The sequence below is a fragment of the Sinocyclocheilus rhinocerous genome, unplaced genomic scaffold (genome assembly GCF_001515625.1).
Source record: "Sinocyclocheilus rhinocerous isolate Xijiao unplaced genomic scaffold, SAMN03320098_v1.1 scaffold44, whole genome shotgun sequence".
Taxonomy (NCBI): Eukaryota; Metazoa; Chordata; class Actinopteri; order Cypriniformes; family Cyprinidae; genus Sinocyclocheilus; species Sinocyclocheilus rhinocerous.
In genome coordinates, this window is record NW_015631022.1 from 858,153 (window position 1) to 873,703 (window position 15,551).

A 15,551-nucleotide genomic window follows, 5' to 3' on the forward strand; every position below is an offset into this window, starting at 1 on the left:
GGTCCAAAATGCAGCAGCTAGAGTTCTTACTAGAACCAGGAAGTATGACCATATTAGTTCGGTTCTGACAACACTGCACTGGCTCCCTATTAATGCATGTTAACCAGGAGTCACTCTCATTTATAATCGCGGCATCGTCTGATAAAATCAACATGCATCTACACTAAAGAGCGGCTATGCGGTTGTTTTGGCTATATTACTTTTTTGTCTCATGCAGCGCACTGCCTGCGTCTGAGTAACAAAACAAAACAAAAAATGTTTGCATTATATTAATAGACGAACTATGCTCATATTTATTATTCCAAACAGTCAGTAAGCGACAGGTGCTTGGAAACGCTGTTTTGTTCTCATTTATTGACGAGTCGGCTGCGGTGCGTCCAACTGAATGCGCTGCTTCTCTGCCGCTCACTGCACAGAACAGACGCCGAGGTGACACTTCTCCGGGAAAGTCAGACCTCGCGTTCGCGGGACAGCACTGGCGAAATCTTCCAACTGAACCATAGCTAAGGTTTATCCAGAAAAGTCTCTAGGTTTGTCAGTATGCATATTCTATGGAAAAAAGCCGCTAAAAGGTTGCTAAATCTAGTGCTAAAGTCGCGCTCGTGTGTGTGAGACGCGGGAGCTGATGGCAGGGGGCGGTGGATATTTGTGGCGGTCAATGTGGATATTGTGGATGAGTTCTTCTGTGTCATCACGTTCTATTAGTTCTACAGCTTCAGTTTCTGAACTTTCACGCTTAGTGACACATACAGCTGTTCCCTCACCACAGTGCACCAGTGAAAAGGGACCCCTTTCAAACAGTGTCGCGTTCCGAATGTTGTTTAAGCGACATACACCGGTATTGCGGTATTTTAAAAATTCATATCATAACAAAAATAAACACCGGTATTCGGTATGAACCGGTATACCGCCCAGCACTACACTGAATTGTTTATTTATCTGCCTACACTATTTCAAACATGTTATTTGTTAAAGTGAAACTACTTTGGCTAAATATATCAAAATACAGCTTAATTTCTTTCTTGTTTTAGTAGCTGCTTTGTCATGTGGGAACATAGTTCATAGTTCAGTTGTGTTTCTCAACAGATGTCAAGTTTGACATTGATCTGCCCAACAAGAAGGTCTTCATTGAGTCAGACAAAGACACGGATGTCCTTCTGGAAACACTGAAAAAGACTGGCAAAACGGTGACCTACATCGGTCCAAAATGAAATATTATACATTAAAAACTGTAAGGTGAGAAGCAGATGTTTGAAATTCAAATGAATACTTTTGTTAATTGCAAAAAGTACTGTTGATTGTGTGGACAGAGGCTTATGAACCTAATAACAAATATCAACTGAAGCATTATGTTAAATCGTTTAAAATGAGGTTGTTGGTAGCTGGTCTAACAGGTATAGAAATATCTTTCGATTCAATAATAGTGTTTGACATGCAAATTAGGTTTCTTTATGATCACACCATTGAAACCAAGCCCTGACGTTTTCAGTCTTGTGATCAGACAAGACTTACTTGAAAGTCCAAAGTTGTTGTTTTTTATGTTACAGTGTAACATAATGGTTTTATTATCAGTTTCCATCCTCCTGTTAATTCACAAATCAAGTGTTATCTCTGCTTTTTGTATATTTTAACACTCTTAATATACCTGGATATATTTGTTTTTATGAGTGCATGGTCTCTTCTTTCTTTCAGGTAGTGAAGCTCTAGTGCTTTTAAGTTGTTCTTTTATTGTCATTTTTATTCTGATCATGGTGATGTTTCTGCAACACATAAACGCCCAGCACTACACTGAATTGTTTATTTATCTGCCTACACTATTTCAAACATGTTATTTGTTAAAGTGAAACTACTTTGGCTAAATATATCAAAATACAGCTTAATTTCTTTCTTGTTTTAGTAGCTGCTTTGTCATGTGGGAACATAGTTCATAGTTCAGTTGTGTTTCTCAACAGATGTCAAGTTTGACATTGATCTGCCCAACAAGAAGGTCTTCATTGAGTCAGACAAAGACACGGATGTCCTTCTGGAAACACTGAAAAAGACTGGCAAAACGGTGACCTACATCGGTCCAAAATGAAATATTATACATTAAAAACTGTAAGGTGAGAAGCAGATGTTTGAAATTCAAATGAATACTTTTGTTAATTGCAAAAAGTACTGTTGATTGTGTGGACAGAGGCTTATGAACCTAATAACAAATATCAACTGAAGCATTATGTTAAATCGTTTAAAATGAGGTTGTTGGTAGCTGGTCTAACAGGTATAGAAATATCTTTCGATTCAATAATAGTGTTTGACATGCAAATTAGGTTTCTTTATGCATACATACATACATAAATACATGTGTTACACCTAGATTATAAGATAAATTTAAATATATATGGCACTTTCAACTTGAGTTTATTCTCGGCTTCAGTGCTAAGGCTCCTAATGGAGTGATATATCTGGTTACAGCACAAAATCACATTTTTATATTTTTAAGCAAACATTGGACTGCGCGTATATTTTTAATTTCCCTCAGTTCGCCAGTAGGGGGCAATGTTACCCTTTCAATAAAACAAAACAATTTCACCATGCAGCATTCTTTAAATCTGATATCTGCATGCTTTTTTCAGGCCAGTGACCCTTGTTGGGGGAGATATGTATATATTAATGTAATGTATGTATATATTAATATCATTACTGCTGTATATTGTAATGTACTTTTGTATATTTTAAGTGTACTTAACACATTTAAATGTGGGAGGGAGATTTAAACACTATGTAAATACTAGTTTTCAAACTTGAAGTTTATATAATATTTTTGTATAATGCATACTTATTTTTTTTTCTCAAAAATTTGTTATGATTGCATATATATATATATATATATATATATCCTACAAAGAAGAGCCATATGAGCTGTTTCACAAAATGCTGTTAAGCAGAGTCATCAAGCTGCTGCCTATAAGAAAGTATTACAATGAGCAGCTCAAGGGACCAAGTTTCATTAAAGTACAAATGACTGTGCAAACTGCTGTTCATGTTGTACTTTACAAATGGGTGTTATATGTCCAAAACATATTTTTGTGTATTATCAGCTCCGTTTAGTGTGGAATACAGATCCACAAACTAAAAGTGAGTGTATTGTTCTCATTGATGTAGAACAGAATCTGCGGCTTGCCTTCTATTGTTCAAGCTGGTATAATTGCTAAGGGAGTAGCCTATAAAAGCACAGGACATGCTGACAGGCAATGCAGCTGTGCTGAACCAGGGCCGTCGTCAGGGGTAAACGACTGTCATGAGGGACCCTTTGAGCTCCTAGATGAATTTTAGCAACTGCACTGTATATAGAATATATATATTTATTTACTGATGTAACAATACCATTTAACTCCAAGAATAGATTTCAGTCTGGACAGAATGCAGCAATGTTGCAGTTACATATCAGTCAACAGCTAAGCAAAAGACGAGTAAAACCATCTTCTGCCATTCTTTTCAAAGCTTGCCTGGTTTTAAGAGATGGAAACTGAGATGGCAGCTCACTCATGTTGCTGTGATGTCAACACAATTGATCTTTTGTTGTCTGGAATGGCTAGTGAACAGAGAAAATGCAAGGAATGCTCAGAATCCAGTGACTGGAGACGCCAACGCAACTGTAACAAGTGTCAAAAAGATCTCTAGCGGCTGGATAAGTCAGTGAATGGCAAGGAAATCCCTTGTATGCAACGAGGATAGAAGTATGCATTACTGACCTCCTTTTTAAACAAAGAGCCAGTACTCACTTTTCTTTCTCTTTGCATGACAAATGAAGTATAACCACAAATCTGCAGTTCAGGGTAAATCCTTGATTGCCATCAGGAACTTTGTCTCAAGCCCATTAGTTTCTTTGAATTAATGAATCACCGTAAGAGACTGACTGTGTTTTCAGTGTGAAGCTGCAGATCACAAATACAGGCCATTAGCAAGTTATTACTGTGATCATTTCTGGGTGCTTGTTTCTGAGTTGATATGAAATAAAGCTTGTTTTTTTAAAAGTCTTTAATCATAATGCAATATTTTGCTTTTCCCTTTTGTGACTTAGCTATGCGGGCTGTTGGGTAATGTTTCATAGCTGAAACCATACACATTTTTGTCTTTATGAAATTTGTTGTGTAAGATCCAATAAAATTCCAATGGACAAAAGTCCCACGCTATATTTTCACATTTAACATCATCCACCTATTTTTATGCAAGGCTTCAAGTTATTTGCCTGTACAAAAACAGTGCGTTATGCTACTTTATATTGCAAAATGGTATTTTGTTATCATATTATTCCAACTTATCATAATCATAAACACACTGGCAGTGTTGAGGGTAACGCATTACAAGTAATGTGAGTTATACTTTACTTTACTTTACTTTACTTTTAGTCATTTAGCAGACGCTTTTATCCAAAGCGACTTACAAATAAGAAAAAGTAATTAAAACTAAAAGCTAAAACTCTATAAATACTATATATACACACACATTTAAGAAAATAAAACAAAGAAATGCAAACAGCAATTCACACTGACGACTTATACAGTAGGCACTGTTTTAAGCTGCTACAGAAAATGTAAACCTGACAGCAGTTCTCAGACAGCCTTAAATGATGGAAAGATTAAGAAAGTCAGCCGTATTTACCTTAGACGTGTCTGTTTGCCATCATCATGCTCTGCAGACAGAAATCACCAGACACAATATGTCTGCTCCATATTGTGATATGAGGGCTTCGTGCTCACTGCATGAGAGTAAATGTGTATCCTGTTCAGTTTTTAAAAACTGCTAGCAGCATATTCTTTTAATAAGGATGAAAGGGAGTAACTATACATGCAGTAGCTAAATTTTTGACTTATATGAAATAAAACATTTTTTCTTCAGTCATGATCAAAAAACAAGGACAAAAAGAATGTTATACATTTGAAATAACATATAGGCTACGTTTAAATAATTACATACATTTTATGACTGTGAAATACATTTTATGGCTTAAAACACATTCTTAATGTTTTTAACTGGCTAATTTAACACATTTCTAATGGTTTGGATTGGCTAATTTAACATTTTTTGGAATGTTTTTCAGTAATGATATTTAAAAAAAAAATCATTTCATGCTGGAGAGATTTTTTTTTTTTTTGGCTTAAATGAAAGTTGATTTGTAGTAAATGCACCATTAAAGGCCACTGCTTATGCCTGAATGTCCTCAGCTGACCAGCCAGCAGGGCAGCCAGATTGAAAATTACTGTTAGATTCTTTCTCAGGACAGGCTATAGAAAATAAACATTAAACACATTTTTCCAGTCTGCTCTAATGGTCATCTAAAGCACAAATTCTTCAGTACTTTTATAGTGTTGATATCAGACACGAGTTTAGCAAGACAAGTGAGCAACACGTCAAGTACAGTTCCTAAATCTATTGCAAGAGCACTTTGCTCCAGACACGATCAATAAAATTCTAAGAATTTCAGTGAAATTCAGAAATGTAATACTTAAAGATAACATTTAAAACATACACACAAAAGTATCATGTTCAGACACAACCGTTTGGTGACAGGCTCGAACAGGGCTTACCCTGTTCACACCAACACCTTCACAAATGAACTGCTACTGTTTCAGGACTCAGCATCCACTCACTAAACTGAGTCCTGGCCAAATCCAGTCTCAAACAACTGCTGCTCTATAGAATATTTGGACTTTTTCGCTATGGTGCTTCTGAAAACAGTACTTTTTTTTTTTTTGCAAAGGATAAAATCTGCTGAAAAATGCCTCTTGGGGCATTGAAAAATAATTCCATCCTTTCTCAAGATTTTGAGCCTGGAAGACGTGACTATAGAGTGAGATGCCATGCAGGTAGAGACAAGTCAAGGCAAGAAGCATCCAATATATATACTGTAGCAGAAGCACAGCAGTACAGCACACTGTTTTCTAATTATTGTGCAGTCTTCTTAACAAATGCCCAGCGTTTTCAAAAATAAGAAATAAAATAAGAAATTACTTAGATTTATGCTTAAAACAACTCTTGAGTCACATATTTATTTATTTCTCTATTCATTCATTGAGCTCAAAATAATTTGAGAGCAGTGGTGGAGGGTTGAGTTTAGTGACGAGCAATCAGATTTTTTATTTTTTTTTTGCAGTGTGCATGGGTAAAAAAATGAAACTATTACCCTCAATTTATATAGTCCATGAGTAAATTATAACAGGTTTGCAGTTATTGGTTATGTGCTAAATTAGCTGTTAAAAAGCTTAACAGATGGAGCCAAAACTGAAGCTAATTATGAACACTGGGGCTTGATTAAATGCCGCTTTAATTTCTGTCTTTAAATGATGTTTAGTAGGAAGACTCTATGGATTATTCATTCCATTCAGATTTCAGAAGAAAGCTGCTGAGGTGGCAACACATGGACATTTTTATGAGATCATATTTCCACTCTTAATATTCTTGTCTTCGGCGCTGTCAAATGTTTTAAATGTCTTCTGTATCGAATGCTCCTTGTGGGGATTATTACGGAATAACTGGCCTTCAGGAATGTCATTTTAAAAATAACTGATTAAAAATGAGCTGCACTGAAATGATAAAAGTGTTGTTCACACATTTGGAGAGAAAATGAAAAAAAAGGAAGAAAAATGAAAAACGGGAAAATTAGGACTGATCATTTTGCAGTTTTAATCTCTCTCGTTTAAGTCATTTCGTTTCTATGTTAAATATAATGTGGGATCCAAAAGTCTAGTGAAGGTTCTCATGTTTTTGCATTTTTCTATTGTTCTTTGTTTTGAATTTTTTTTTTCAAAATTCTTTCTGAGGTTCTTTTTCAGATAAAATTAGATTTTAGATCCCAGATTTGCTTCTAGCTAAATTTGCTTGAATCAAGAGCTTTTCACACTTGAAAACCTTAACCCTTGCTCATTCTAAACCCTAGTAAACAGAATCCTGAATTATTTTGCTTCACGTTTCAAACTGCTCGTACGGGGTTAACAATTCTGGATCCTGGATAACCCTGGGTTTCACAACGTACTTTCCAAAACCCTGGGTTAATTGCATATTAGGGGTGTCAGTATGTTTCCATCCAAAGTTGAGAATTTAACTTTTGCACAAAATTAGAATGTCGCATAAAACATTTTTAAATAAAGAACTGTCTCTATTCTATGTGTTCCACAGAATAAGATCGTCACTTCCTGGGGAAATGGTGCAAAGTCCCATAAAAATGTGGCAAGCGGGAAAGCCTGTGGCTCTTTTTCCTACAGAATAAATGACTTGAGCCTCAGAGCATGCTGATAAAACACTGTAACAAATGCTGTCATGTTATCTTGCGTCTGGAGGCGGATGCCTGATATTTGGGAACACAATCATGTGAGACAGTTCTGGGAGGTAATTATACCAAATCATTTTGATGACAGACTACAGCTTAGACATTTAAGAATGACTAACAACCTTTGAGATGTGTGCGATGATATCAGTGTGCTGGGGTGTTTTTTCCAAAAGCATCGTTAGTCAACTATAGTTGAAAGTTCCGTCGTTACCAACATAGTTCAACGATTCGGTGTTACCTAAAACCATAGTTCACACGAACATTTGCAAACAGCATCGGTTGGAACTAAAGCTCTCCACCTGCAGTTGGAAGCATAGTTTCTTGATAGTAAGACACGTGGACTGAAATAAATGAGGCTTTTGGGCACAATAAGCAAGCTAACATGCAGTACAACCTATATCTTCCATTCTATTTAAGTATTTATACATTTCAATATATTTTGGCATGTCCTCAATAAGCCCAGTTTTTGAAGAGTGCGCATGTGCATGAATGCATAAGAGGGAACCCGTGATGAATCAAACATCAAATAAAGCAAAATTACAAGCTACAAAAAATAATACAGCAGCTGCCATGTTGGTTATAGCAGCATCTCGGAGATGACTTATCAATTATTTAGTAGAAGTTATTACTCCACCACTTGCATGACGTCATTAAAGACTGTCCTATATTATTGAACCAATGTGGTTCAAACGATGGAGACGTGACACTGTTCAGGAAACAGTTGTGACTAGCTAGTTAGTTTCTTTAACCATGCATCATACTATGGTGATTAAGCAGCGAGTTACTGGCACCCCTGATTAGTTCAGTTATCCAATCGCATGATCTGTACAGGTAATGTCACATGATTTTTTGATGCACATTGACGGATTGTTTCATTAAATGTGTTTCCATCAAAGACATTTTCTTAATGGATAAAGAAATTATCCAACTCATTTGAGCACATTACAATGTACATTACAAAAATGACTTGTTTTATGCACATTTATGAAATGTGTGCACATCTTGCCACTTAATCACAAAAGTGTTATTTTTGTTGTTTTTTAATATCCCCAAATTTGCATAAAAATAGGTGGATGGAAACATAGCTAGTGTTATAGCACTATATGAGTTTACATAAAGACTCTGTGCATCCTCATATTATATAGCCTAATGATGAATGTACTATCAACATTTCAAGAATGGACTTTTAGGATTATAAAGGTAAGAATTAAACCGTCTCTTCCTCGCTCCGATTCACGTTTTCTTTTACCATTTGACATTTTTCTCCTCAAACAATTTTTTCATAACCCCGGTTAAAAAGCGGTGCTAACCCTGTTTTTAAATTGCAAGTCTGAACATACTATTACCCAGGGTTAAAAGTGGGGTTTAGAATGATGATAACCCAGGGTTAAACACAATGTAAAAAGCCCCAAGTCCAAGCTAATGCTCACAGCTCAGCAGCATATTATGAATTTAAGATGTCTACATATAAAAATCACCCTGTAACTCAATGTCAAGGATGCTATTTTATTTGGTGACAGTTAGATGTTATCCAAGCCCTTCATGTGCGTGACTCGTTTTTTTCAGTTTAAGTATAACCTGGACATAATTCCTGGGTTTCATCTAGTCTTTAATGTACACATCACCAGGTCACCTTCAGCAGCAGATCTGGACCAACCACTAACAACCCCTCCGGCTGACAGCATCTCACGCCCACACTGCTGCATTCTGATCCAGTTAGTCCAGCACACAATCATGCCGCCCAGATGTTTTCTCTCCACGTCTATCTGTCCTAGTCATCTGTGGAGAAAAGGAAATAAGGGATACAGAGGAAGGGCTATTGTATTTTGACTAGTGCTCACTATTGCCTTCTGCTTCTTCATCCATACAGAGTTCTATCCACAACACGGTTTTCTTTAACACCTCAACATGTCTTCACTGTCGAATAAAATGGCCACTTTGTAGTAACAGATTACATCTAATCCTACACTCAGATAGATTTGCAGCATCACTGACAGTGCTGTTAAATCCATGGCTTAATCTGCCTATCGCAAACCATAGTTTATATGTTACAAAAGCATAGCATTAAATAAATAAATACTTACTTGATTTTGCAACTTAATTTGTGGACCTCATCCGGGTAACTGAAACCGGTGTAACTTTCATGTCTCTCTTGTTTCATACAAACAATATATAATATATATACTGTATACATATTGTGTCACATGCAATTTCACCCCAAAATACATGTCAATGTAATTATTTTTTTTAAATTCTGCTTACTTTTTTTCTTTTTGGAAGCTTTTGAGGTTATTTCACTGATCTACATCCGTTTCATGTAGAGTAGAGGTCCTGATCACTGCAGGCTATGGCAAGCTGTTTTGACTTTAAGTCATTCCCAGGATGATAATTTTTGATGTGAACAATTCAATTTTCACTACTTGACATGATAAAGCTTTATATCAGGAATTAAATTTTTTACTTGATATCTCTCACAGAAATCAAATTCTTGATCAAAAATTACATTTCAACTAGTAAAAAAACGTGTAATTCTTGATACTGTAATTCTTGGCATTTTAAATAGTAGAATTTTGAAATATGTAATACCTTTGCATGTATTGAGTGCTGACGTCATTGCTGATATCAAGAATTCACATTTTTACTTTTAAAAAATCAATTGCTGATATCAAGAATTCCCATTGTTACTATAGTGAAAATTGCATTCCTGACATCAAGAATTATATATTTTTTAGCTATAGTGAAATTTGAATTGTTGATATCAAAGATTCATATCATGGGAATGATTACAATTCAAAAAGGCTTGCCATTGCCAGGGTTTATTTTGGCGATAATAGCATGATGGCTGTACATTAGCCCTTATTTAAATATACATACAATACCTTGCCAAAGTGTTGTTTGCAGGCAGACAGCCATATTCATATATCTTGCAGTTGTGAGTAGTTTTGTGTAGAGGGCACAAAAGTTTTAAGTTTCAAATCAAGGGATTTGGGTTAAAAACCACCCTTGAACAAGGGACCTGTCCTCAAAGTTTAGACTGAACTAGATCTAGACTGAATCTGGGTTCAGTGTTTGCAGTATCTATAATATTATGCACCTGGATCTCCTAAATAGTGTGTGTGTGTGTTTTGTGGAAGTAGTTTACACAGTAGCCACACTGGCAAAGATGAAGGGGTCCATTTCCAAATAACAGAGCAGCCCTTGAGACAATGAGATGGTTCACTGCGAAAAGCCACATTCAATTTGTGTGGGCTTCTTTCAGCTGACGTAATGACAAAGAGAGGTTTCTCTTGCCAAACACATTCTGTCATTGTATTGCCATCACAACTTTTTTTGAGGATGAAAATGTATTGCTTTACTTACTGATGTTATAAGTTACATAATACTGTATGCTGGACTCTAACAGTTTTAATTATATTTCAGCATTAAATAAAAGCCACCTGAACCTGCTCTATAAAGCATATGATTTATGCACACATCCTCCTGTGTAGATGCACAGTAAACTAATGTGTGATGATATATTCCTGTCCAGTGTTGATATTACTCGCCGATTCAGTTTATATAAAGTCTAAACAGGAACTAGCATGAAAAGCCACCTTGTTCCTTAAAGGATGTGAATCTTTGAAGAGCCTGTGGAACTTTATTGAGGAAATGGTGGTTGAAATCCCACCGTCTGGTGTGTAATTCAGAATCCAGCTATTTTCAGTCAGGCCCCATGAGAGGTGTTTCCTGTAAACCAACCAAAGAGGGCTTCTTTCAAAATAAATCAAGAGCCAGCATTTGTGATGCAATATTTTGACATTTTCCAAACACACATTATTACTTAAGAGTAAAACTGTAAAAAAATTGCAACATTTCTAATGATTTTTTTAATGATAATACTAAAAAAATAAGAAAAATATCAGAAATGTTTTCAAAAACATTTTATAATTTTACTTTATACTATATATATATACACACATAGGTTTTTTTTCTCTTTTTATGCATTCGATTTCTTCCTTTATTTTATATTCTTTGTAATAGATTTTAGTGTTTGAAATTGAAATGTGTTTCAATTCCTGTTATACATTTCAGGGAGTCTGTGACCCTTTGTGATCTTCTCAGATCCCACAGACAGCGCCACGTCTGCAGTGCATAGAATAATTACACCTCCTTCGTAGCCCTGCTTTCAGTGTCTGCAGAGGCCAGAATGGAAAATGCCACGTTGCAGAGAAACTATTTTTTTCCAGCGTTGTCTCATCCAGATGTTTCTCTCCTTACTGCTCTGTACACTCAGAAAGTACAGACATTAGCAATCTATAGCAGAGTGAACCTCTGTGACTGTGAATTTAGGCAGATGTCTCATGGGTGGAATGAAACGGTAGGTGTGATTAGTTTAGTCTGCTGGTCAGGACACACAAAACTAAGAGACAGTACAGTGGGATGGGCCCCTGGAATTTCAGACTAGATTTTTTTTTAGCGGATTCAACCATTTGACACTCTCTGTCCAAAAAAGAAAAAAAATAAGTGCTGCCCATCTGAAATACATGCTACATTTGCAGTCAGCCACTATAGATTATATGTGCACCATTATCGGATCATAAATGCTCTTTAGGATCATATATGAGTTTACTTGGGACTGAATCAGTAAATCGCTAACTCATTTGACCTTAGTTGACTGAACACCAGAGATGTTTCTAGTCCAGGTCCTTTTGCTTTCTCTTTGATGAAACAAAGATGAAAAAAGCACAAATATAATAGCGTATAATAACACAAAGGAATTTTGTATCAAATATTGTGTCAAAGTAGCAACAGATTTATAAAAAGATCAATAAATTGTATCTTTCCCTTACATAAAACAAGTAGAGTTTCATATAGGCCTTTATTATGGCTTTTTAAAAGGTATTTATTTATTTGTAATTTTATATTGTAAGGAAATAAGGAAATTTATATCAATAGTTTTAAATTATTTTAGCCTAATTAGTGCTTGTTTTAAACTTTAGTCTACTTTTTGGGGATTTTTTTTTGTTTTAACAAAAGAGTAAAAGATACATCCAAGCAGACAAACCCAAACCAGTTTTCTTTGTTATTCAGTCTTTCTTTCTGACCTACATGATCTGACATGAAGCTTAATTCAATAATACGTAGCTGGAAGGGAGAGTTTTTGCAGACTAGGCACAAATTATGATCTGGCCTTTTAGGCTGTCCTATGTTCGCTCCAGTTGGAAGCAGTTAAGTTTCTTAAAACTATTGTTTTTAGTCTTTTTTAGCAATAAAACGTTATGATACAGAGCAGTTCGTTTTCCTAAACTATTAAACAAAGTAATGTCTAACACCGAGATGATAAAGTTAATGGTCATGCAATGTCTACAGTAAAGTTCAAACATGGACTTAGTTAAAAGTTTGTGCTGGAGAGTATACATAAAGGTACACGCGAGTTGGATACACAGAGTTAACTGTGGGACGTCCCACCCTAACCGAGTGAAGGGAAGGGGGTTGACCGGACCTGCCCACAGCAAATGTCTTCTGTGTGAACTTGTGTTGCTGTTAGATAGTTTCAGACCCTTTCACCAGCTGACTTCTCCTCTGGCTTCTCTGTTAGACGGACAGAAGGTAAGAGCGTTCATCATGAATATAAAAACGAATAAACTCTCACGGTCAAGTGTTGATTTACTAATACTTTTAGAACCATTGCCAAAACAATTCTTACTAGTAGAGCAGCTTGGTTTTTGTTTTGATCCTATTTGCATGTTAAGAAGATTCTAAGGTTTTAAAGATCACGTTCCTATGTGCATGTAATGAAAGCAGAGATTTACTGAAAGCACTGATCTCACTCTGAAACTTCCACTGGAAACAGGTGTCTGTCGTTTTATATAAACTTCATGTGTTGTGCATTTATTAGTGATGACATTTTTGTGAAACGAATGCAAACAGATTATTTACCAAGCTAATGTTCTTATTCAACGTTTGAAGCTAAACCGTGTAGTCTAGGGCTCAGAGCAGCACAATGTTGAGGTATTGTGTGCCACATATGCAGCAGGAGGGGTGAACACAGAGTCAGGGATGGAGGGGGAGGGGAGAGAGAGTCGGCCCAATAGGCCCCTCCCCTTACAATTACTCCCATCAAAAGGAATGCGTGTTTCCATGGCGATTTTTCACCAGCTGTTTGAGAGCATGTCGAACCGAGGCAGATGTCGCTGCTGTAGACAAACAAGAATCGTGTGAAGACAAACTGTCAGGCTACAGCTGCCGGAAGGGCCGTATTGTTATATAAAGATAGTTTAGATGAAACGTTTGAAAATCCTTTGCATCATATTTTATTTATTTTAACTTTATTGCAACATTTTATGTTAAATTGACCATACCAACTGCATATGGTATACAATATTTTATGGTATATCAAGATCTTATGAGAAATGTGTGGTACCGCATGGATAATATTTTCCCCTGGTGTGGCAAACAAAGAGACAAATGGCAGAAATAAACATTTTGAAACGTTTGGGTGAAATAGAAAAGGTTAAATGTGTTTTTAATCAATTCTGTGTGCAAGGGGATCGTAAACCGCACAAATCAGGCTTGTATTTCCAGCGCATGCGGATTAGTGAATCGAAAAAACAAATCAAAAAAGTGAAGTTGCAGAAACTGAAAAGAGCAACAAATCAGGTTAAGAATGTGGATCTGGTTTTAACCCCATTTTTAACTCGGCGGTTCGTGACTCGCGCTCACCTTGAGGATCAGTTAGGAATATAAATGAATAAGTCATATTTTCTCGGCCACAGATAAGGTCTTTGCAAGGTGATACGCTTATATTTATAGGGTGAAATTCATTTCCTTTCTCACAGACAGTTGTTCTGCTCTTTGCACTGGATAAAGGAGAGTAATAACAGAGTGGTTTAACTTACCAACAGCGGCGGGGGGAAGGGCGGGCGACTTAAAAAGGTCAGGTGATTGTTAACTCGAGTTACATGGATCTTTTTTTGCTCAGTCACTCTCTTTTGACTGTCTTTTGTCTTCCTCAGAGGTCCCTGTACTCCTTTTCAGCAGAGGATGAAATTTCCTCTTCCCTCCCACCTTGTTTTCCGGCACAAGGTTTAGCTTTGTAATAGCGATTCCTCGTTACTACAAAAAACGAGATCGGGTCCCAGAGAGATGAGTTTTCATTTCCTGTGAAACAAAACCTCGGGAGTAAAAAAAAAAAAAAAAGTGTTGATTTGTCAATGCAAATTAGTTCGAAACCCCACTTTTGTCCCGTTAACTCAGATGTGACTGCATTTCTAACAGGTTCACTGTTTGTTTCAAGGGAGCTTTCACTAAGGAGTCTGTTTTTCTGCTTAGTGCTAAACGCTGCACAGATGCACGCAAGTAATTGTGCCGTAATGGACAGGTGGCTCATGCAGAGGTTTGTTGCTCATGCCAAGCGGCTTCCTGCTCCATAAATCAAGCATGCCCACCATGCCAAACTCTCTATCCCAGCACTGGGCACTGATGATGCTATTCTGTTTGTTTAATATGCTAAGGCTATACCTGAGACGATATTAGAATAAGCACAGCGAAGGTATGTTCGTGCCTAAACGGTGCCTGAACCTATACTTAAAAAAAACTTTAAAAAAAAACCAAAATAGGATGGATTGGCCATTATTGAGCACTATAAACACATTTAATGTGAAAAGTGAAGTGAAGTGACATGTGGCCAAGTATGGTGACCCATACTCGGAATTAGTGCTCTGCATTTATCCCATCCAAAGTGCACACACACAGCAGTGAACACACACACACACACCGTGAACACACACCCGGAGCAGTGGGCAGCCATTTTTTGCTGCAGCGCCCGGGGATGTCTGTTACATTCATACTGGACGCCAGAGGACGCCCTCGCGCAGAAACTCCACATGAGTATCACAGAAGGAAAAGGACTCAGGAAATCCCTAATATGGACAAAGGCATTGCTATTGCTGTAACTGAGTAAACAGAAGATATAAACGTTTTGAATGATAAAACAAAGACAATAAACACTCGACTGCGACAATGTATAGTTTATCTGTGTTATTCAAACCATCTTTGGTATTTTCATCATAATTAAGTATATTTATAATCCATTGCTAATCGACATAGCCTTTTTACCATATGCTTTTTACAGTATAGAACATATTTTCTGCCTCATTCTGTGACAAGAAGCCACATCAGATCACAAAAGGAAGCAAGCAGTTGTGGAGTAAAAACGTTATAGTGTTCTCTTTTGTTGGACAACAGGTTTAGAAACGCTTCT

The 15,551-nt window shown here is 36.5% G+C and overlaps 2 protein-coding genes across 2 annotated transcripts in view; both read left to right on the plus strand.

The window, feature by feature from the left end:
• atox1 (antioxidant 1 copper chaperone) overlaps positions 1-1,392 on the plus strand; it is a 3,961-nt gene extending 2,569 nt beyond the window's left edge. The window contains exon 3 of the mRNA XM_016553698.1: positions 1,087-1,392. Within this exon, the coding sequence (XP_016409184.1) occupies positions 1,087-1,211 (125 nt within the window). The 3' untranslated portion in view covers positions 1,212-1,392. The remainder of the gene's footprint in view (positions 1-1,086) is intronic.
• An 11,405-nt stretch (positions 1,393-12,797) lies between these two features.
• The window catches only part of sparc (secreted protein, acidic, cysteine-rich (osteonectin)), an 11,359-nt gene continuing 8,605 nt past the window's right edge, over positions 12,798-15,551 (plus strand). Inside the window, exon 1 of the mRNA XM_016553643.1 lies at positions 12,798-12,898. The gene's annotated coding sequence lies outside the window, so the exon portion shown is untranslated. The remainder of the gene's footprint in view (positions 12,899-15,551) is intronic.